At 34.2% G+C, this 24,948-nt stretch overlaps 2 protein-coding genes across 5 annotated transcripts in view; one reads left to right on the plus strand and one right to left on the minus strand.

Annotated features, from left to right (window-relative positions):
- Window positions 1-1,200: 1,200 nt before the first annotated feature.
- Window positions 1,201-5,227, minus strand: LOC128203623 (uncharacterized). The gene is made up of 4 exons (XM_052905118.1): window positions 4,819-5,227; window positions 3,947-4,151; window positions 3,249-3,331; window positions 1,201-2,122 (listed from the first exon to the last, which is right to left on the minus strand). Exons 1-4 carry the CDS (start codon window positions 4,988-4,990, stop codon window positions 1,947-1,949), a joined length of 636 nt encoding a protein of 211 aa, XP_052761078.1. The 5' UTR covers window positions 4,991-5,227; the 3' UTR covers window positions 1,201-1,946.
- Window positions 5,228-7,005: 1,778 nt separating this feature from the next.
- Window positions 7,006-24,948, plus strand: part of LOC128202954 (uncharacterized) — a 48,058-nt gene continuing 30,115 nt past the window's right edge. Inside the window, exons 1-4 of one of the 4 annotated variants that reach the window (XM_052904154.1) lie at window positions 7,006-7,138; window positions 18,817-18,939; window positions 19,585-19,634; window positions 21,200-21,260. The gene's annotated coding sequence lies outside the window, so the exon portion shown is untranslated. Of the gene's footprint in view, window positions 7,139-8,746; window positions 8,854-16,484; window positions 16,508-18,816; window positions 18,940-19,584; window positions 19,635-21,199; window positions 21,261-24,948 lie in introns of those variants that run through there. The other 3 variants (XM_052904153.1, XM_052904155.1, XM_052904157.1) reach the window with 3 other exon arrangements.

A 24,948-nucleotide genomic window follows, 5' to 3' on the forward strand; every position in this document is an offset into this window, starting at 1 on the left:
TAACCCAGGAAAGTTGTACCCCGTGTATCGGTGCTCTACACCGAGCACGTAACCAAGGGGTCTCTTCGAAAAAGAGCTAGGGTATAGCCCCCGGACTTCCTTGTATCCCACCACTGTCTCTTCAGCGTGCTGCCCCTTCAGCAAAAACAAAGGACCCCGTTGGAAATAAGTGCTTTCACGGGTTATCCTTGATCATAAGGTCTAAAGAAATACATACAACACTGCGGCCAATATAGACAAAGAAAGAAATAGTTAAAATACATGTTTTTTTACACCTTCTTTAACATAGTTAATTTAGTGTAGATATATTTGTACTGTAACTACAACTAAATAGTCAAATCATTGAAAGCTTAGATTGCATCTGTGTTTGCATCTGTGTTTTTATTTCACATTATTTGTCTTTGAAAGAACCTTTTCTACAATAATAATCCTAAATGCACATTTTTTTACCAATTATATCTATGATGATGAGTATGAACATTATTAGCTCATATGATGCATAGTTCACACTACATGTTCATGAACTAGCAAAAGTTAAGATTATACATCATATCTTTCGCCGATAATTTTGAATGAAATAGGCTGTTATGCTCTTGATATTGTTGTTTGGCTAGAATTTCACAAGTATGGAAATGCCGAACATAGATATTTAGCTACATCAGTGTTTCCATTCCATCTTCTTCCATTCATGCTTGTCATTCAGCTAAATGAAGAATGTAGAATGCTGTTTGTATCAAGGCAGATTTCAGACCATACAGAATTTTTACACTGCATTCCACAGTTGAAATAAATTAGTATAATTATCTTCAAAATATTCAAAGACAGCAAATATAAACAAGAGGGCCATCATGGCCCTAAAACACTCTCCTAAGCAAAGGGCCACAACTCTGTGATAAAGCATTAATAAAAATGTTGCAATTTAAATATATCTTACTGATAACGATACTTTGTTTTATATTTGTAAAGGGTCATGTAATTAAGCTACCTGTAAAGTTTCATTAAATTTGGCCTGGTAGCATCAAGGTGGCTTTCAGACCATACAGATATCTACACTGCATTTGATAGTTGAATTGAATTCATATAATTATCTTCAAAATATTCAAAGACAGCAAATATGAAAAACAAAACATTTCTTATTTAAGTTTATTTATATTATAGCAAAACATTAACAAAGCAAAATTCAAAATCGTTGCACACTTAATTCATGTATATACAATGTAGTAAATAATTATGTGATAAAATAATATTTTAAGTAATATGTATAAAAGATCAACATTCTTTTTACAAAATAAACAAAATGTAACAGTTCACTCAAAAGCAACAAAAAAGCATTATGACTGAAACAGTTCACACAAAAGTAATAAAAACAACACAAAACGATCATGAGATCATCACACTATACCTAATATCAGTTTTGATCAATCTAAACTTAAGATTTTTGTCTGTACAAATTAAACAAAGATGTAAATAATGGTAATAAAAAATAATAAAATACATTTCACACAAAAATGTTGTTTTTTTGTGACAAGGTCTGTGGGGAAGGCCTGGATCCATAATGACAAACATCATGAGTTTGAGACTGATACCTAGAAAAGCGATTACTCAAATGCTTCAAATGTTTCATAATATGTGTAGTATAACTATTTTTACATGTACATAGTTGTATAAACATAAGCCAAAAAAATATTAATACTTTGGTGAAACTTTTAGGCCATGACAGCTGTTCACAGTAAAGGTCTTAGAATAACCATTTTCTATCACATGTTAAATATACTTAATATTATTTAAGTATCTTTTAATATACGTTATCTTCAAATTCAACACATTTAGCATTGAGCACTGGTTTTATTTATGCTATTACAGCCCCATAACAGGGCCACCAGTCCTGCCCAGCACATGGATCTGAGAGTAGGCGCCGCTATGGCATTTTAACCATGTGTATGTTGCTATACTTTAATCACAGAAAACACCAGTACAATTAACCAGAATTTAAAAACTGATGGAGTCTTCAGCAAAGACGCAGAATCAAATACACTCGGGTCAAACTTAAAACAGTTGTTGCTCCTTGATACATGAAAGTTTTGGGCCTCACAAAATGCTGTTCCATTCCTGTATTGGTCACCTGAAATGACAAAAACAGTCTGATTATAATTTCTGAATTATAAATTATTTTTTCTAACGATGATGAAATTTATTACAATTGCTTTTAAAATTAGAGATTAGGGATTTAACTAGTATTTAAAAAAAGGATAGGGTGCTGCAGAAAAGGGACAGCTGGACATACTGGGTGCCATTGGTAAAATTAAGAGGGCACATTGAATCAGGCTATGAAGAACTTGAACATAATGAATTTGGCAGAAATTGTTAGAAATTGTGTTCAATCAGGTCTCAACTGTTTGTATGTATTTATAATTTAATTGTAAGTTTTAGACAATACAAAAAGAAATATTAGACATTCCTGAGCATTTAATTCTACAAAGACAGGAAGGGTGCCCATACTGGTCTCCATGAGGGCAGGAGAGTGCTTCTGAAAAAGGAAAGGGCGTGCAGCACCCTTCCACAACCCTTTAGCTAAAATCCTACAGAAATGATGACTACTAGCTCATCACGCCACCTTGAAATAATCAGAGTGTTATCTCTATACTGTTTGATAAGATAAAATAAAAATTGTATTCAAGGGCACACAACCCTTAAAAAAATGGCTGTACATCACAAAACAAAATATCAGACACTACCACCAACCAATAATCAGAGTATCATGCCTCTAAACTGTGGGAGAGTTTGCTCCACAAACTCCAATATAGCCAAACTTAGATAATGAAAAAACCCTGTCTTACAAATCTACCATCATGGTTTTTATGTGTACTAAATATCAGAGGGATAAATGTTCATGATACACCTGTGGCTATAAACATGTGGACAAGCACATACCAGTTGCATTGAGAATATTCGGTTAGTATGAATTCATAGTAAGCATCATTTCTTTACAGGTGATTAACAGCTGTGGGAGCAGTAGAGAAATGGATGGCTACTTAAACAGGCATTGCCATATGCATTATTGACAACATTTACTAAATGTCCAGAGTGTAATGGTCATAGGTGTAAAAACAATAATTTTAGTGCCAAACTGTGATCAAAGTGTGGTCAACAGCCACTTTCTAGTTGCTTTTTAAAAAAAACTTCAAATATTTCACCAGATGAAAGTTAATCAAACAAAAATTACCTTTTTACTTCATTATTATATATACCTATCTTATGGCCATCATAATGAGCAGGCTTGCATTCAGTATACACAGAATTGCAGAAGTCCTCACACACATGCACCTTGCCACTGAAAATATAAAATAGTTTTCATTTTACTTCATCTAAGAGTAAAAAACAATAGCAGGAATGTCTTATAGGTGTTTTAAATTCAGACAAAATGGATTTTTACCCCTTTTATCTAAGTGGTGTTCCACTAATCAGGGTTTGGTCTGGGCAAACAATTAGCACATTTATAAATACTACATTGGCATAAATAAAATTTACATTGTTGGAATGAATCTACATTTATACCGGTATAAAGTATTTCCCATTAAAAGCATTGCAGCTGATCAGGGCTACTGATGAAGCACACCATGTTGTTCAACGATCCTCAACAGGGAAGGCAGGGGGTGAGGGGGAGCCAGGGGTGAGGGGGAGACAGGGGGTGACGGGAAGGCAGGGGGTGGGGAGGAGGCAAGGGGTGAGGGGGAGACAGGGGGTGAGGGGAAGGCAGGGGATGGGGTGGAGGCAGGGGGTGAGGGGAAGGCAGGGGGTGGTGTGGAGGCAGGGGGTGAGGGGAAAGCAGGGGTGAGGGGAGGCAGGAGATGAGGGGAAAGCAGGGGGTGAGGGGAGGCATGAGGTGAGGGGGAGGTATGGGGTGAGGGGAGGGGTACACCCTTATTTATAAGCCTGAAACACTTACTCCTTGTACCACTGATCCTGATCAGGGCTGCAGAAGAAGCACATCATATAGTTCATCCTATTTCTACAGTCTAGACTGGCGTGATCTAGCGGCATCATGTTGGAGGAAAATACTGAGGTTACTTCTGTCCGCTTACAGCACGTCTCGGGAATGTACCAGGAGCAGTTGGAGAGGCCGTGTTCCACTTTGGCATAGCGGTTTTTCTCTGAAATGATATATTTTAGTAAAATTGTCAGGGGTGTTTCAAGAATGTTGATGATTCTTAGACTGATACAAGTGTTGATAAGAAACACAGAATTCTGGTCTCTGTGATTAAACTATGTATTTTTGTGTATTGAGATACTTTTTTACACATGTAATGACAGAATGAGCGCTGTGTGCCATTAAATTTGCTTTGTGGTTGTCATTTGCTATTCAAAACGTTTTATTAAAAAATGTATTACCAAAAGATATGGAACTATAAAAGGAATTACTCAAAGCTCACAGCTTCACTACTTCATTTCAGCATAATCACACATATTATGATGGAAGTTGGGGACATTTTAACAAAATGATTTTGCTGGAGTCATTAGCTACAATAAATAATGAGTGATCAGGCATACTTTTTATTATTTTGACATTTCTTATGTACATTATCCCTGAATCGTCAAAAGACTCTTTGACGGTCATTTAGGTGGACTACTGGAGTCATATTACACTGCATCTTAGTCATTCTAAAATGCCGTCCAGGCTTTTTTTTTAATGATGGTTAGCCAGAATAACCATCATTAAAAAAAAAAAAAGCCTGGACGGCATTTTAGAATGACTACACTGTATCTGATAAAACGTTGTGCTTTCATGCAGTTTTGTCACTTGATTACTAAATTACTTACCAAAATATGTGCATTGTTTATTGTCATCCGAATATTCCACAACTGATTGCCCACTTACTATTTCATTAACCAGTTGGGAGAACACCACTGTAAAGAATGCCAGGACAATGTTTTGAAACCAAGCCATTTTGGACTTGTTTACTATTGATTCCATTATTGGATTTCCGAGCATTTTCAACCAGACTCCGTATTCGTAACTCCTATTACTATTGGTCAACGGAATGCACGAGAAATCGATACGCGTCAACCGCAACGCTAGTTATACGGTTCTTAATTTCAACTGACACCGGACAATATTTACAGGTATTTAGCGGAAAATTATCTGCTTGGCCTCATTCTTTATATATACCTTTCATTTCAACCTTAAATTAATAACTTTTGGTGTTTTAAAGAATGTCAATTTGAGCAGTAATCGTCCTTAACGTATAGATGACTATTTGAAACTTACAGATTTTCGGATAATTAATTCGGACACAAATAATGAAGGTTACATCCCACTAAGTTCGCTTTAGATTAACACATAACGGGTTTTCACGGCGCTGCGTGTATCTGGGACTTGGCATTCTGATTCTTACATAAAATCACGCTGAATTAAGCTCATGTTTTTGAGATATTATTTAGACAGACTGCTTTGCTTTAAAAAAATTTGTTTAAAATAGGAAAAGGTCAAGGTGTTTAAATAGGACAAGGTCAAGATGTTTAAAAAGGACAAGGTCAAAATGTTTTGAATAAAATCTGTTTAAGCCTAGGAAGTCAGTTCTATAGAAATGATAACAAATTATGTATCTCACTGAAGTGCAGTCAAAAGAGGGTAAAAGTTCAGACCCAGTTTCTTGTTTAACGTGCGACGTCAAACAAGGCCAGCAGATCCCTTCAGAGAATAGCATGCTCTTTTCTGAAGGGATCTGTTGGTGTTTGTTGGAGTTGCACGTGCCAGAACAGAGTTGCCTTACCCTTGAGTTTCCCAGACAAAGATTCGGGACAAGTCGTCTAGGAGGGGAAAGTAATGTAACAAACCGCTGTAGGCGGATGTGTGCGTTCATAGTAAAACATTCCGTAACAAACGGAAGTACGTTCATAGTACGTATGTTAACTTAGTTGGTAATATGCAAATTAGCAAAGCCTGGGCTCTGTGTCTTAAGATTGAGAATTTACTACATATAAAGACCAGCGGACCCCTTCAGGGTCGAGCATTCTTTTCTCTGAAGGGATCTGTTGGTGTTTGTTGGCGTGGCACGTTACACTTGTAAAGAATTATAAATACCAATTATCATAGGGATGAAATCCATAACCACCTCCCCTACTATAAATACAAGATACTTTTTTTGGTATCACAATATTAGGCCAAAAAATGAAGAAAAAAAATGTTTAAAATTTGCAGAAATTTTTGTACAATTTAAAACTTCTAGTTGCATCAAATTGAATGTTCATAAGTTAATGTGATTTTTTTTTAAATAATCACTACCATAAACGACTTCTAGCTTGATTATGATTTTTTTCTTATTTTGTTTAATTGTTGGGATTTTTTTTTATAAAGAAATGACTTAAAAAAAGCATGTCAATTTCGGAAATGGACACATTCTTGATGCTTCTTTTTTCAAGTTTTCGTGTACAACTGATAAAAAATCTAAATTTGACAATTAAACCTAGGCTGACTTTAATGCAGTAAAAAAACACCACATATTGGTTGGAAAATTCTTTAAAAGCAGACAGGCATTACATTCATTTTGTACTAGATTGCGGATTAAACATGTATCACTTTGCTGCACATGCAGCCTGAGACTGCATCATACTGTTAAGAAAAGAGCTGGTAATTCACAGACCTGTGAATTTGATTTTCACAAAGAGATTCACATTCAAATAGTTACCTTCAATATGCTAGCTGAAAGTGATTATGATGACAACCATTGATTTTCCCATAATTTCGACATTTAAAATTATTGATCACAATAAATGCTCCAATCAACTTAATAATCTCCTAATCAATACCCTGCATGTTACTGTAGCAAGATGCATATTGGAATGTTTAAATAGTTTATTGATGAGCTCTTTACCAGAGTAATTAAACTTTTCTCTCACTGGAAACAAAATTAGTTCTATCAGAGTGGAAGTTTAGAAGTAAATTCCATACTCCACAGATGATATTGGATTTCCCCAGAGGGATGAGGCAATTATTGCTGTTGAAAAGTTTGTTGGTCTTCTTGAATAATTTGCTAGCTTAGAAAGCTATTGAGCATTGTTGTTGCTTGGAAGTTTATTTTTTATTTTAAGGATATTATTTTTGTTGCTTAAAAATCAGGGAATTCTTTTATAATAAAAAGTAAGTAAAACATTTTGTTTACAAATATCTTGTTAATGTGATTTTAACATGAACATTTTTAAGTGCCACTATGCTGAATATAGTTATTTACGCAATAAAGATTATATTTAAGAAAAAACATTTAGTGGTCGAAATACTATTTTGTCCAATGAAATGCTAGTATTTTTAAATCTTTTGCACATTAATTTTGGCAAAACAATTTCCAGTATTCCGCTGTGATTGATTTTGGAATCAGGTTATTGGTAGATTTAAACAGGGGCTGGGCCAGTAGACAAAATATCATCTTGACCACTAAGCTGGTTAAAGGGTTAATTATTATTATGCATTTACTAAAATAAAAAAAATGGTTCTGCAAAATGCCTTGCATTTAAGACCATTTATTTTGGTTAATAAATACTTTAATAACCTAGAACCATTTCATTTATTTTTGTGTGTATATTTTTAATGTTCTAAGTGAAGAACAGTGAACCATGGTGATTGCAATAACCAAAAAAATCAAATATACTGACAAACTGAAATTTCCCATGAAATCTAGACCATCTCTCAAGTATTACCAGTATTATAAACTTATCAAGAGCTATAGTTATATATATATATGTAACATATTTGTACTCAGAGAAACCTATTCTTTTTTGTGGTATTTTTTTACCTGAAAACCTGCAATCCCCAATATCAAATTATCAAGGAACAACATTAAAACAGGGTGTTACCTAGTTTCTTGAAGTGATTTAGTGCAATCTTGGGAAGCTTGGGATAACATGCCGTGATTTTACCTTTACTCTGGCACAGTCGTAAAGTGTTGTCTAGGGCGGGGGCATAGCTAGATGAAATCAGAAGGCACAGTAAGCTTATGCTGGTAGGGGGTCCTCTTGATTTTATATTATTTTTAAATGCTCTTAGATTCAATTTACAATTTAGATTAGCCTACAACAAAAAGGCATATTTTCTGAAAATGATGTGCAAGAGGCTTTTAATAGGCCCCATATCACAATATTCTTATGTAAAATCTCAATATCTGAGACTCAACTCATTTTATCACATAATTTTAACAGCATAAAATTATTCTAAAACTTATATGATTTGCTCTTTTCATTAGCACATGTTCTCATAAATTGTGTTGATACGTCATTTGGCCAATGTTCTATAGAGAAATAATTCTACTCAAAAGCAAACATTTAACTTGCATGAATCTAATTTATTATGATTGAATTTAAGGACTCCTGGACATTTTGTGCTTTAGAAATTTTTTAATATTGAGCAATGAATTAAACATTATATGCAAAGGAGAATGTGCTTTTCAAAAGAGTAAAACATTATTGTTTTAAATCATGCCATGTGGAAAAATGAGTTAAGCTTCAAATGTAGAAATGATTTATGTTTTTTTTCGGGGTTATTGGGCTCCTGGGCCTTCACAGAGCTACACCAGTGGTAGATTTTCCAGGTAAAAAGTGCCATGGATTATCTTGTTGTTTTCAGACGAAACATAACATATGGAATCAATGCTGTGGTCATAAATTATTTATTTTTTTATAAAAATAGTGTGTAACAGTTGTTTGTTGAAATATGTGTCAGGATTTAACAAGATTTAATGAATGACATAAGAATTGTTTTTTTGCAAGAGTTGTAAATATACTGAAAATTGACATGACGACATGGATTAGCAATTGCTGAAATTATTTTGTGTCAGGATATTACAGATAAACAAATACCTACTGGTAAATATTTTGGTGTCAAGAGTCATAATTTATTCTTGAAATTGATAAAATGAATTAAGAGTTATGTCCCTTGAAAAAAGGCAGAGATGAAAGTAAAAAGTATGTTTTCAATAAAATCACATTAAAAGGTAAATAAATTGCAAATTTATTTTTCTTGTAAATATATGGAGTTATTTTTCAATCACTAAACATAATTAAGTATAATTAAATCATATAATGCTTTGGCAAATTATAGCCTCAAATCTTAAAAGATTATTAAAACGTTCAATAATCTACAATATTGCAAAGTAACAGTGCCTTAATATTAGACACATTATTTCCAGAGCAATAAGCGCTGACTGGAAACTCTGAATGACAAATTAGTGACTGGAATTTGATGGCCGATATTGTATTCACGGCAGACCATGTATGAGTAATGGAATTTTCGGGAGGATGGTGGACTTTTAACCCTAAACTTTGGACCATTAGGGATGTTATTGATTGGGGTTAATAAGGCATAAAGGGAGTTTCTTTGTTTCTGTTTAGCTAAATGAATCTCTGATGACCACTGGTCAAGAGTGTGACAGAATTTGGATCCATGTTTAATATTTGGTGGTCAGAGTCTGCTCAAGTTTGAATGAGGCGAAATGAATCGCGATTTTTTATTAGTGTAAATTGTGAATATTTTGGTGATATTATATAGATACACAAGATGTAAGTTTTTAATAGTGGAAAAATACTAAATGTTGATATAAATAGTATAATGTCATTTGTAAGTAATTTCTACTAAAAATAATTAAGCTAGTTAATTGTACTGTTTTTTATCTTCTTTCAAACTTATAATAGGCAATAAAATAAGCCAAAATGAAAAAATTGTAAAAAATGCATTTTTCCGTAACTTTTAAGTACCCCGGTACTACTTGTCATAGATATTAAGATATTTGTGTGGTTTTGAAAAATATCTATCTTTTAACATATATCCACTTTGAAATACTGCCAGACTGAAAGTATTGCAAAAATTGGTCTTAATTGGAAATTATAGGTAATTAAGCTAATTAGCAGGTAGTTTTAAGCCATGCTTGTAATGTTTGGCAGTGAGGTTTCATACATACTGCGATAAGCATTTTTTTTTTGATGAGTAAGGAAATCAGTCTTGTTGAAACAAAAATGATCGTAAAATTGCTTTTGTTGGTTCAATAAAGTTTTGTATTTTTAGTGATTTTGTTTCAACATAAATTCTTTTGGCTTTCAATAATTATTATTGTAAGTGTACCTTAGTGACTCAATTGCCAAATCTGATGATGGGTTAATGCTTTCATCTTAAAAAACCCAAAAAGAGCTGCTAATATAAAAACTTCATGCATGTGATATGGTTTTCACAATAAATTTACCTTATTGGATTTTTCATAATAATTTTTGACTTATTCCGTTTCACAAGTTTTTTTTACCTTAGTACAGTTTTCACAATAATGTGACCTTATTACGTTTTTCACTACAATTTTACCTTATTTACGCTTTTCATGTTAATTTTTCCTTATTATGGTCTTCACAATAATTTTACCTTATAATGGTTTTCACAATAATTTTATGTTTAAAAATTTAAAAGTCTTTCACAATAATTTTACATTATTAAGGTTTTCACAATAATCTAACGTTATATTATATTCTATAAACTGTACATTCGTTTCATGCAATTGGATGTTTAAGATGTTATAAATCAACTCGGAAGTAGTCCTGTCCAATGTGAGTTTAAATTGCAATAAATTGCTAAAATCTATCACCTGACCAAATAATTACCCTCTTGAAAATTATCTCAATATAGGGTTTTTATCAATTTTCAAGTATAATTCAGGCTTTGAGTACATGATTTCATTACTTGAGTAGAAGAAAAGGAAGATATGAATACTAAATAGGCATATTTACTACAAAAACTGTTCTGATAGTATGAATTGTTATGACCTATTTTTAGAAGAAAAAGTGGGTCCTTTTAGATACCACTTTACACTCTTTTGTAGTGTTACAGTACAGATCTTTGTCAATTTTTTTTAGAGTAGCTAATACATAAACAAATTTTGATTAGCAAATTTAATAAAAATCAATTTTTCGAACTTTTGAAGGCTATAAAGAAGTATTCACTCACTGATCAGCATTTCAAGTTAAATTGGAACCAGAAAAAGTGCAATATATGTTCAAATCACTTGAAAGAGATGTTGATGTTGTTAGTGTTGCCCTTGATGGCAAGTTTATAATGGCCATCAATTACGAAGTATTTGAAATATTCACATGAAGCTTGGTACACTTGTATGACTTATTTGAATTATGCACCAGTCATTTGTAACCACGCCCCCCCCCCCCCCCCCAGGTCCAGGAAATAGCGGGGAGTTTGACTTTCGGTCCAGCCAAGCCCGGGCAAAGTCTCCGCCCTGCGGGGACGATCTGCTGGTAAAACCCCGTCAAATGCCCCCGCACCCAAGGGACGCTAGATAAGGCCAATTTCCCGCTATATTATATATTATAGACAAAACCACCGCAGTCACCCGGCACTGCGGGGCCACCTGGAAAGTAAAAACACGGCCCATTTCCCCGGCTATCCCCGGTATACCCCTGGACCTGGGGGGGGGCGTGGTTACAATTGACTGGTGCATTATACACACAGTCATAATTATGTTATGCAAGGGACAGAACTCTGCCATTTAAATATTTGTTGAGTTGTGCCCCTTGATATATTTAGTAAAACAGAACAGCATTTGGACCTTTATGTGGTGCACATGTTATGGAAAGTAGTAGAAAAGTTGAAAAAAGAAATAAACACACCCAAAAGTATTATCATCTATTAGTAGTTATAAGCATTATTGAAATTATAAATCATGAAGGTCGGAGGTAAATAAAGGACAAATCTTTGGAAGCAAACTGAAAGGCATTAAAATTTTGGTAACTGAGTAGCCTGATTGCCTAGATAGCTTGTCATTAAAAGGGTAGAACTAGCAAAATGGTGTACTCAGTAGAGGTTAAACCCAGGAAAGTTGTATCCCGTGTATCGGTGCTTTAACACATCGGGCACGTCAAAGAACCTGAACTCTCCTTGCATCTCGATCACTCTGTATCTTCAAGTCTTCTTACATCAAGATTTCACTGGGATTTGCAGTCACTTCTATTTTATGTCACTTATGGCATTTAAACACAATATAAGTTGTGATTGTATCACAGCAGGTCAAGCTATAATTGAGCCAAAAGGTGCTGGCAGACCTTGTTTAACTCAAATAAACAAACAAGCAAAAGCTGTCATCATAAATAGTTTTTTTTCTGAAAGTTTTAATTAAAAAAGTTTGAAAGATAAAAAGATATAAACCCAGAAATTTCATTGAAAAAGAAATAGAATAAACTGATAGTTTAGAAATACTTATTCCTGATAATGTCACTTGGCTGTTGGAGCTTGACAGGTTGAGAATTTGTTTGCTTGGTTGACATTTTTTAGATAACCTTGTAAGGTTTACACCCCTAACTGACCAATGTTAGCAGGTTAGATGACCAAAACTAACAGTTTCCAGCCCAAAATCCCGCACTTAACATGGCCTGCTGTTCGCTATGTTAGCTTTTGATAAAAATAAGTAAATAATGTGCTAGTTTGAGTGATAGAAGGTTTATTAAGGTAATCTTTGCGATTACCTATGATTGCATGAGTATTATATGATAGTGTCAGAATCGAAGATTTATATATATTTTTATTATGCTCTTCCATATCTGAATGAGTGTATATCTAAAGATATTTTACGTGATATCCTGAGTGCACAATACAAATATACATGAAGTAAGTATTTAAAACATGCTGGATCTACTTGATCATCTTTTATTTGCGGACATCTTCACATTATTATTTGTACTCCTACACTGGGTGTGGTCACTTTTATTGAATACGTGGTATAAGTTACATTCAACCAATTTGGGTTTTCTTATAAGGAACACTACATTTTTACTGAAATTGTTTAATGTTTAATGCACAATAATATATTAGGGTATACACGTCATAATGGACAAATACGGTATCTGATACACAGCCTCTTCTGTGGCGAAGATTGTGAACATTTACTGATGTTTCTCGTCTTGATTTATATAAAAAGTATATTTTTACGATTTCTTAGAAATTTAGTATAAGTACTCGAGAATATAGTAAAAGTACCTAATTTAAGTATTGTTCATTTCAATGTTCATCTCTCAGGCCATAGTGACATTTACGGGATGTGTTTATCATAACAATCATTTCTTGAAGGGATAATTGTGTATTTACAGCATTTTAATTGTGAGTGATTCAGCTAGTTTTTGTCTGCTTTTAAATGCTTCATTGGTCCTTAAAGTAACACTCATATTTAAAATCCATACATACATAACAAACATAAATATCGAGTTATAAACCTTAACTGAAGTTGCTAAATTAAATGCATTTATGGAAAATATTACTGATATAAAAATTGTCACTGTGTATTTAATAGCTGAAAACGCAAATATTAAATGACTGGTGAGTCTTAAAAGATTTACAGTGATTAACTATAGTCTCTGAAGGTAGAAATACTGTATTTTCTGCACCTTTCTTTCAAATTAAACATGGTATCTTTCATATAAAACATTGTTCTGATATTTAATCATCCTTTTCGGTAAATTAAATCAATTGTATTTATTGTGGTATTTCTTATTTGGGTGCAAGAGTGCATCTTTAAGTCGGTGTCAGTCTTTGTGCCCAAAGATGTTCACCCCTCAAAAAGTGTCTTATTTGCAAAATGGGAATCTACCGCCAATAATTGTTTCAGATCATTAACTAATTGACAAAAACTCAAAATAAAGTACAGTTTTATAAGCTGCCATATACACATAAAAAGTGTCTGCATTCTTTAAATGAGGTTTTTAGGGGTCTGATTTTAAAGATGGCTGTGAACATGTAGAAAAAACTAAGCTTTGGGCATGTTAAGTTTAAACGTTTAAAGACTGTAATTTACAACAATAGTGAAGAAAGTTAATATCAACTTATGCTACATCACTCTTGTTGGCACGGTGTTGCCGAAGGGTGTGGTTTTGTGTTGTGGGCGAACCTGGAGAACCCGGAGAAAACCCACTTGTCAGGCATGGTGACCACAAACCTGAGTTTGAAACTCACATGCACCCAGGCTGGGAATCAAACCGGCAGGTAAATGCCTTTGTGAGAAGCATGTGCGCTAACCACTGCGCTAAATGGACAATTAACCAATAATAACTTGGACAATATTTAAACTTATTTAGCTTGTTTCTCTCTAATATACATAAGAAATTAATAACCATTTACTGTTCCTGGGTGGTATTACTAGCCACTACAGACATCTATGATCAGCTCTGAGCAGGGACTGACTTAATTTCCTTTTGCATCTGAAATATTCACTTCTAACCACCCAGCCATCTTGACTAATTGTAAGAAATTTTCTCCATTAAAATGCACAGTACTACCTGCCTCAAGACGGGGAACATGTCCTAAAATTAATGTGTGGAGTGTTGTTAGGTTATACCGTACATTAATGAGATGCTTCCGATTGTTTATTGAAAAATAAATGTGGAGTATGAGAAGGAACAAGAGTGGCAAAATGAAAATGTCACAGGAAACACCCAATAATATTATGAATGCTTTTTTGTCAAGCAATTTAAGGGCCATAACTCTGAAGCTTGTTCTGCAACATGACTAGCTATGGAACCTGTCTAAGATGTTCAGCCTATATACACATATTATCCAAGTTTGGTGATGATTGGTCAAAAGCTTTTTGAGTTAAGAGCTTTGACAACTTTGTGGATTAGGCCTGTAACCCGCTACAGATACCTTCATAATACATAATTAAACTTTGAGAAATGAACATAAACACTCTAAGACATATTAAAGTTCTGGAATGAAAAATCGATGACATCATTTCAGATATGAATGCAAAAAATATAAGGAGCAAAAATGATTTTTATGCATAAGATTGGAATACATTGCACCTAGTGATCTACAAATAAATCTATTTCATGAGTAATTGAATGTGTATCGCTTGACGTCAGAATGATATAGCGATATATCAATGACCCCACAACATCCCTGTGATCAGGCGGTCAATAATTGATTATTGATTGGTCATTACACTCATCAGTGTCGTTGAAAATATGTCATAGAAAACACCTCTTCAGCATGAAAAATGACACCTAAATGTTGTACCTACGTTGCCTTTTAATCAAGTTTTGTAGCTGATTAATCAAGTTAACTGCCTAATTAATCAGGCTTTTCCAGAGTTATATGAGGAGTATATACACTGCATGTGATTGAGTATTTGAACAGTGTGTGATGCATTGTGGGAGAATATTTGGTTCGTTTACTTGAGTGTTTAAGTTCACAGTTGCACTTACGAGTGCTTGTGTACTCAGTATTTTACATTCGCCCCTCCCTCAGAACTGAAATTTAAATGGTTTAAAATATTGGCAGGCATGCAGGTTTGGGGGTACCCCACCCCCCCAAAAAATGATGACAACTTTTAGTCCGAAATGGTGCATTTTGAGCACATTTTATTACTTTTTTCTCTGATATTGACATTAATTGTTAATTTAGATGATTTTAAGGGTTGTGTGCGCCAATTTAATGCCCCCCTTTAAATCCGCTAGCAAATTGTGAAGCAGGAAGTGTTAAGCCCCCTTCCCCTTGAATACTGAATAGTTCATTTTGACGTGAATTATGTGTTTAAAAAATTGACCTACGATGCTTTAGAGTCTGTGTACTGAATTATAAATGCCTTAGTTTGTAGATTTATGGTCTTCAGAACTTACAAGAAGTTCTTGTAATTCCCTTGAATAATATATACCAAAAAGGGGGTAACATCTTCACCATACACAGCACCATGACATCGAGAACGACCACCAGGAGAGGGTGAACTATTCTACATGAGTGAATTTCCTCTAACATATGATCACAGATGTGTCCTTGGCTACTGTATTTGCTAGTGTTTTTTTTATTTAAGAGTCGTGTGAGGCAAGTTTGATTAAGTTATGCATAGGAAATACGAACGTGTGCTGAGATCCGCTTGTGGTGTTCTTGTACTATTCTTATATTTCAGCGGCTATAGCTTAAGTTCCGGCTTCCGTCAATTAAGGCATAAATCATACATATAATGAGCTTATATTCAGCCATAATATCGACAGCAGTATCATGACAGTGCAGAATGTTCAGATACTGTATATCATCAGACATGTGGAATAATTATAAATAAATAAATTGCACACCGACAGTTAATGCAGCTATAGGCAATGTTAAATGAAGCATGTGTTCTGTTGTTTTCAATATTTAAAGAGAACATAAAAGCAATTGTTCTGTATCACAATGGATGCCATAGGAAGATTTATAGGAATTTCTAATGCTTAGTTTAAAGCTCACTTACTTCAGTTTTTCAAGGATAAACGTTATTGTCAAAGCTTTTTTTGTTATTTGCAGTGCCGCTTGCAAACACTATAACGTTGGCTATGACTTATGAAAATAATTTGAAATACTTGGAACTTGAAACCATGTTCACCTTTTAATACACCATTGTGTAACAACTCACATAACTCTGGGTCAAAGAAATATTTCAGGAGTTACTCACCTTGATTTACTGAGATTTTAACAAACAAGAACATTGCATCTGGTTTCAGCTTTGCTCATGTAAGCATATAAGTGAACATTTTCGTTTTCAATTGTACGCCATTTTTGATTGGTCAAAGCGAGTGTAATGTGTGTATTGATTGGTCAAGCTAGTGTAATGTGTGTCCTCATTGGTCAAAGTGAGTGTAGTGTGTGTTTTCATTGGTCAAAGAGAGTGTAATGTGTGTGTTCATTGATCAAAGAGAGTGTAATGTGTGTGTTCATTGGTCAAAGCGAGTGTAATGTGTGTGTTCATTGGTCAAAGCCAGTGTAATGCGTGTGTTCATTGGTCAAAGTGAGTGTAATGTGTGTGTTCATTGATCAAAGTGAGTGTAATGTGTGTGTTCATTGGTCAAAGTGAGTGTAATGCGTGTGTTCATTGGTCAAAGCCAGTGTAATGCGTGTGTTCATTGGTCAAAGTGAGTGTAATGTGTGTGTTCATCAGTCAAAGCGAGTGTACTGTGTGTGTTCATTGGTCAAAGAGTTTTATCTGTTTGTTCATTGGTGAAAAAGAATGTTTTAGGTATAACAGGTGCTCATCAAAATAATAATTGTCACACTTTAACCCTTTGCATGCTGGGTAAATTGTCGTCTGCTCAAAAATGTTGTCTGGTTTATTCTTAATTTCTTTCAATTTACTTAAAACTTTGGGGATATATTGACTGAGTGGCAAACAGCTTGGAACCTGACCAGGCGCCGAGTTACTCGCGGTGTCTGGTCTGGTTCCAAGCTGTTTGCAAAGCCTTTAAAATCGCCATCAGCAGCCTAAGGGTTAAACCAGTTCCTTTTCAGGTTTTGCCTTTTAAACATTAACTAGAGCAAGAAATAGTACCAAAAAGATGTATTCAAAAGAAGGTGACAAAAATAACAATCTGAACAAAATTGTCCATGGCAATACAAAATTGGAGCGGAAAAAATGATTTTGGTTCGGGAAACTCGTGGAAACAATTTTTTTGTTACGCCTTACCATGAAAATATAATTTGATTGTCAGTAATACAGTCAAGAACAAAATGATTTTCAGCAACATACTCGTATAATACAAACTGAAATAGATGTCATTCTATGAGTGCCTTACTTTTGATTATTATAACCTGTCAAATCAGGTTTTACAAAAAAATTGAAAGCAAATTTAAACGTAAAGCAAGTATTGAAATAATTGTATAGTAATTTCTAGTTTCGTTCTCAATTTTAATCATTTGCTTGGAGTAATTATAGGCTATTTAGAGATAATTGTATTCTCAAATTATATATTAGTCACATTTTAGCGGCTCTGACAAAAAAATCTCCAAATTCCTTTTAATAGCCATGAGGTCTAACCTGTGTAATGTGACAGTTTTTTTTTCTATAAATAAGTAAAAAATGTGCATCCGTAATCCGGGTTAAACCTAATAATGGCCATAATATTGATATTTAGCTTGGTAAAAGTCATTGACTTATTCTAAATTTACGATTTTAGGGGTTTCTATTTTTTTTCCCCAAAGTCTCCATTTACATCGCAAGTTCGAGAATGGTATAGTAAGAACATTGTGCCACTGGGTTTTGTGAATTATTCAAAGTGTTTTGAGAAATTCTTACACAACAAAGAGAATGACGATAGTTCTTTTTGCTTAAAGTAGATAAAAAAATCTAGTTTTTCCAAATAATTAATAGAACATATTTTGAAGCAAAGACCAAACCCTCAACAAACTTACAGCTTTATCAATGAAATTTTGGGGTGGGGGTTACTGTTATGTTCAACATAATATATAAGGCCACAAAGTTTCTACAATGACATTATACACTTACACGGAGCATTCTAATCACTCTATAATTCTTCTTGCGTTATACTTCTTGATTGACTCAGAAAAATGTATAAACAATAGTTTTCATGCAGCTGTTTAAGTTATAGTCTATTCCCTTCCTAAGCCCCAACCCACAGTAATCCCCACCCCAAAATTTATTGATAAAGCTGCGAGTTTGTTGAAGGTTTGGTCTTTGCTTCATCATGGCCCTGTTCCAAGTTATTCGCCCATGACTTTCAAATCATGATGATGTAATTTAAGGAAAGACAGGTTTATTGCCGTTAAGACATGCTGACAGTCAAAGAATATTTAAAGTTACACCTACATGTTGTTTTAAAGTGATCATTTTCATTCACAGAAGACATTTTAATGTCAAACTTAAGTTCTAATAATGACATAGTTCAAGGTTTTTAGAATGCTTCTTGACACCGTGACACAACAATTAATTTGAAATCAAACTGTAAGTTATTTAAGTACTGTACATTTTATGGACATAGAAAGCCCAGTGAGAAAAAATGAAATAAAGCTTTATTTTGATTTTCTTTCAGCAACATGGAAGTTTGAAACAGCGAGAACCCCGCAGGCATTCGAAGGAGAAAATGTATTGATGTGCGGAATGGACAAGTATCCCGCGTTCCTCATTGGCTCATGATGAAAGATTACCAGCTGCGGTGAAATGATGTTACACTTGTTCTTTTTGCTATATTTTAATGTAAAAAGTCTTGGGGCATATGGCAGTGAGTTTCAGCTGCAGTTTCAAGGCCTGTATGTGTATCAGAGTCTAACACTTAGTTTATACAGGGCTCATATCCACTCTTGTCTTGAGTCGGTGTTTGAGATTCAAGACTCAGAAAAGCAAAATTTTAATTTCATTGTAAAGAATGTTATGATCGGAACAAAGATGGTAAAAAATGGTGTATGTTACAAATAATCTGTTCTACAATCAGGAATACATCTTTTGTCAAAACTAATTCAATGATAGATGTTTTGAAACATATAAGAATTCAGTTTTCTGAGCCTGAAACTCAAACTTACAAGATGTAAGTGAACATGAAACCAGATTTTCTTTTTAAGAGCTTAAATGGAAGAATAGCTAGCTGATATGCTTAATTTAACAATTAACAGTCTGTTTGTTGGTGTCCATTTTGAGAGACCAAGAGATCAAACACCTCGTTGGGATCGAACCCACAACCTCTTGAATGATATGCAGACACCTGTTCCACTAGACCGCTCACTCTCAACCCTGAACTTGGACCATGCAACTAATAAAGTTATACAGCTATGTATATGTTCTGACTTTGGTTTTGACATTTCAGGACGAGGACCGTATTTCAAAACGTTGAGATCTTGCACTGCATAAATATGGGTAAATATTTCAACAGTCTACGTCAAATACTTGAGCTCTGCAGCCCAAGGGTGGTAAAATGTCTTTTGGGCGTGTATGAATTTCAGTGCTAAAGGTCAAATGTACTTACTCTAAGGAGGAGCTGGTGATGATTTCGGGATAGACAATACAGAACAAGAACACGCAGCTTCTGTAACAACTTTAAAATGTTCCTTTATGTCTATATTTATGAATTAAAATATTTCACAAGCCCTTAGAAATACTAAGACAAGCTGGTACAGCTTTAAAATTCAAATTGCACAGACTGTTTAAAAAATTCAATCGTACAAAAAGTATTGTACAGTTTGCTTTTTACAATATCATTATCTACTGCACTTTTAATCAGTTGTAAATTTTTCTTGACCATGACTTACCTTTAAGCAAACCATTTAAGATTGGAATGTGAGATAGCAAAATGTAAGACTTGATTACATGTAACCTTTTGTTGCGCTAATCGCCACGTTACATCAGGGCTGACAGTAATTTCTAATTATCGTATTTCGCCATCGGAAAAATTAACAATAGAGTACATTACTATTGCTGTGTCGATGTTTGTGTTTTATTAGCAGTATTTAAACTAATGGTTTTCATAGATTTTAAATAGTAGAAAGTGTTGAGTGTTCTGTCTTAAAATTGTACTAGGGACCAGCATGGTGCACAATCTGTTAATGACTAACACATTGGTTGGTTAATTGACTGATAAACCTGCGTTTGAACAATATTTTTTTCAGTCGGCAGTCAACTAATACCAACTGAGCTAGTGATAATTGCATATTTTTGTCTAATCATATTGATTCAATTAATTTCTTCAGCTTAATTAAACTGGGGCAGCAACATTTTGCCAGTCAATTGGCCCACAGCACTTGATGAAATGCATAGCGTAATCATCCAATGATGTACTTTAAGAGCTCGAAAAGTGGTTAGAAATGCTCCTTCATTTATTCTAAACTACCCCCCACCCAGCACACTACCCCACCCCTACCCTAGTATTATAGGGGTCAACATCTATTTCAAGTCTAGCTACAGTCCTGGGCCCACCGTTTTATAAAAACATCTTGAACAGATTTTGCGCCTTTTTACTTCCTAGGAGAGATACTGTAATTTAAAGAGAGATTTTGCACTAAAGAAAGGTTTTGCACCTAAAATAGATTATTGCACCAAAGAGATATTTTGTACCTAGGAGAGATTTTGCACCTAGCAGAGTTTTGTATTTGGGAGAGAATTTGCACCAAGGGAAGTTTTTGTACATATATAGAATAGATTTTGCAACTATATAATATGAGAGAGATTTTGCAACACAGAGAGATCTTGTATATAGGAGAGATTTTGTACTTAGGGGGGAGATTTTGCACCCAAGACGGATTTGTACCTTAGATAGAAATTTTGTACAGTGCAGTACTTCTCTTTAGATTCTCTCCTACCATGAAATCTCTCTTTGGATACTGGTATAATAATGCCTGGTAATAAAGTCACAGCACTTTTCAGAATTTATATACTGGTACTAGTGTTCTTAATTGGCTTTTTAATGGATGACTGTTATTTTTCAGGACTTTCTTGACCTGCTGTTAACACTGACTGAAGCCGAAATTGAGGAAAATATGTGTTGAGGTATTAATTAATTTATTTTTTATTGATTAATAAATAAAATCTCTCTTTAAAACGTTTGTAAATATCCTGCCTCAGTCATGACACTATAGAAAATTACCTATAATTATAAGATAATGGATTTATTATTCATTAATTATCAAATTATCCTGGAGTGTATATTAAGAACCTTTGACGTCAAATTTTGAATAAAGCCGATGTTTTCAAGATGATCTTGCATCATGGATTAAGTGAGGTCAAGATCTCGTGCCAATCCATACTATGAAAATATTTCATCACAATACAAATGCATTATTGAAGAGCACTCAAAAGTCGAATGATTGATTCAAATCCCATTAAGTTACCTATCCTCCATTGAGTAATACCCAACGAATACAAAATATTTAGATGTATCCTGTTAAGTAAAATATTTAGGATGGTTACTTTTAGCTAGGTAGGATTTCCAAATGTTTTTCTACAAGTTTATGGGGAAAAAACAACCTCATATAAGCGGAAAAAAATCATTTGATACCGATTCAGTTCATCAATCCTATATTTGAAACCCTCCCACGATAAAAGTTGGGTTAAGATGTTAAAATCATTGAAGTTCTAGTTACGTGTAGGTTTACAATGAATGGTTGTTTAAATTATAATAATTACAAATCTCCCTATATTTGTATGTTTAAAAAACAACAACAACAAACAGCTTAATTCAGATGTTTGTGGCAAGAGTTTATTTTCCGTACTTTATAAGGTAACTTTCAAGCAATAATATTTATTATTAGAGTTCTGAACAATGAAGTACGTCTGCTGGCAACTTAATTGTACAGAAGACCAAAATATCAATGCTAACTTAGTGTTAAGCATGAAATGCCTCTATATTAACCAGTGTGGATGTTTGAACTTATAGTTGGCCCCAATTAAGCCTTAATAGAACGAACATATATGAACATAATTATACAATTATTATGGATTCCATTCATTACTTCTGTCCTTTTTTAACATCCATCATTTTAGGCAAAGTACTTACTTACACCATTCATTGTCATAAAATGCATTATCTATTGTAATTACTGGTATATACTTGATAAGGGCGTAAATAAAATATTAAATGTTTCCAGTCCCATGACCAACCCTAATTCTGGCAATTTATTGGAAATCAATTTCAAACCAAAATTGGCTTTTCAGAGAAATAAATGGTGAAAAAAGACTTGTTTTTTTGTTCTGCAAAAGTAATATTAACAAAACCATTTACCAAATATCTAGCCCACACTCAATCCACTGAGGTTGTGAGACTCAGGGGGGAAACTCGGACTATTTTAAGTCTTGCCTTAGAGAGCTTCTGTTATACTAAAATACACATGACAAGGTTATCAGTACAAATGTAATATTTCATGTATGTGACATGCATGGTAACGACCTGTCAATGTGCCCCACCCACCGTGTATTTGCCCGTCGGTATTTACGACTAGACAAATCAGAAGAGACAATTAGTACATAATGTTATGCATTATCATGATAATGTGAATATTAAACTAGCCATACATTTTCCCCCTAAAAATATGTTTTTTATTGCTTTTGCAAAATTATGATGTAATGAATATTGACCTGAATTTATTCATTGTAATCGGGGGCATATGTCAAATGATTGTGTAAAATGATTGACATCTGTTTTACTTTTGTATTTGATTGTGTTATCAAATAATTACAAGATGAGATACTCTTTTGACAAATTGATATCTACCTGTATATCTATTGTCTTTAATTTATTTGATGTTAAATTTTCATAATTAATTACCCTCTCAAAGCATCACCCCCCCCCCACCCCCCCCACCCCCACCCATCCCAAAGAAAAACATATTAAAGAATAAAGGACAACATTTTAAAAACAGTTTTACTGTAATACTGACTATTAGTTAAAACCTTGATATACATCAATTTATAGAGGTATAAGCAATTCTCTAAATTATACATTGTACTATGTTTCTTTTTTCTCGCTTATGCAATAAAAATTCAGTATTTTTCATTTATAATTTATTTCTCATGACTTTTAATGGGCAAAAGTGAAACATTTCATACACTGAAGTGAACTGCATGGTAGCCAAATTGTTATCGAACTCCAACTGTCATTTCAACACCTTTTCTTTATCATACAATCAGGTTTTGTTGTAACTGTTATCTTCACAATACTCTGTAGTACAACAACCAGTGTTGAAAGGTCCGTCCATTTGTCATCTACCATTGACGCAGGCCATTTGGAAGAGAAGACGATAGGAAGGCTCGTAATTTGTAGCCGCAGTTATCATATTTATATCAACAAGAGATGCCCTCAAGCAAAGATATGTATGAGAAATGTCAGACCTGTCATATGTCCATGCAAATGACCATATTCGCATCTTTGGCTTCGGATTTTTGACCGATTTAGCCTAGGACAGCTTGGCCTAGTGCGGTAGTTAGCTATTCCAATTTTTTAGGCTTAGGAGAATCAGTGTTTCGTTTTTCATCTATTGTTTTGGATTACCTTTGAGAGCAGACATATTGGAAATATTGTTTCAGGCATATAGTGGACTCAGCTGGACATGTTTCTCAGGAGAAAAGCAGTATCTTTATTTTGATTGGATATTTACCTGTGATAACATCTGGATTTTTGGGTTTGAAATAGTAAGTTTGATAAATAGGTGTTGCACTAAAGAATGCAAGATATGATGAGAAAATGAAGATGTGACATTATGAGTGTTAAAGAATGTCCCCCGATCACTGCCTCACCTCCAATCTTCAACCAACTGCCTCCCCCACCCCCTGCTCTATCAGTCATCAACCACCCCTTCGCTCTTTCCCTGTTGTTACAATACAAAGACCATGAGCAGCCTATTCATAGGAAAAATTCCTGTGAAAGTATCAACATGTTCACATCTAGGTAAACTATAGTTAACATTCCCTGAATTTTATCAGTAATAGGGTAATTTAACAGGCCCTTAAAGCTGTATAAGGCCCTTAGATCCCTTCTACGGCCCCTCAAGTGGGGAAACAGTTAATCACTGAATGATTATTTCAATCCTCGAGTGCGATTATTTAGGATCATTACAGTCACCTTGGTTTTACAATAGGCGTACATGACATTCCGAACTTTTTGAATACTTGCGATGTCCCCTCATCGCTATGTTCAGCATTTCTTGCATGCCACATTTGAATAGTAATTTTGGTGTTTTTATCTTGTTGTATTAAGATTGATTCGCTGTTTGGAATTTCGTTTATTTCATGATAAGTCAGAATGATTTAGGGATATATGGAGATATATGATGTTCAAGTATTATGCAACACTGGGTTAGGAAATCTTCGTATTTAAGTCAGCAAACAGTTCAGGTATGATGTATTAATGCACTAGTCAATTGTAACGACGACCCATCCTCCCAACCACCCCAGGTCCCTGCCAAATAGCCCCGCACCCCAGGGAACCTATGTAAGGCCCATTCCCCGCTATATTTTGCGTGAAGACAAAACCTGGAAGGTAAAAACATGGCCCATTTCCCCGGCTATCCCTGATATACCCCTGGACCTGGGGGGCCCTGGTTACAATTGACTAGTGCATAATTAAGACTCCTGATATTCTGGTATTCATAAAACATCTTAAGTCATTTCTTCACTTAAATCAATTTCCTAAAGTTTTTATAGTCAAATTAAATGACTATATGAAAGTTTTTTTACAAATGTT

The sequence above is a fragment of the Mya arenaria genome, chromosome 9 (assembly GCF_026914265.1).
Source record: "Mya arenaria isolate MELC-2E11 chromosome 9, ASM2691426v1".
Taxonomy (NCBI): Eukaryota; Metazoa; Mollusca; class Bivalvia; order Myida; family Myidae; genus Mya; species Mya arenaria.

Bases quoted from the DNA above. Each gene is read 5' to 3' on its own strand.
- LOC128203623 (XM_052905118.1), bottom strand. From the start codon at position 4,990: ATGCTCGGAAATCCAATAATGGAATCAATAGTAAACAAGTCCAAAATG. The intron at 3,332-3,946 runs GTAAGTGTTTCA...TTATATTTTCAG, and splicing joins CAGGATCAGTGGTACAAGGA to TGGCAAGGTGCATGTGTGTG. The intron at 2,123-3,248 runs GTATATATAATA...TTGTCATTTCAG, and splicing joins TTATGATGGCCATAAGATAG to GTGACCAATACAGGAATGGA.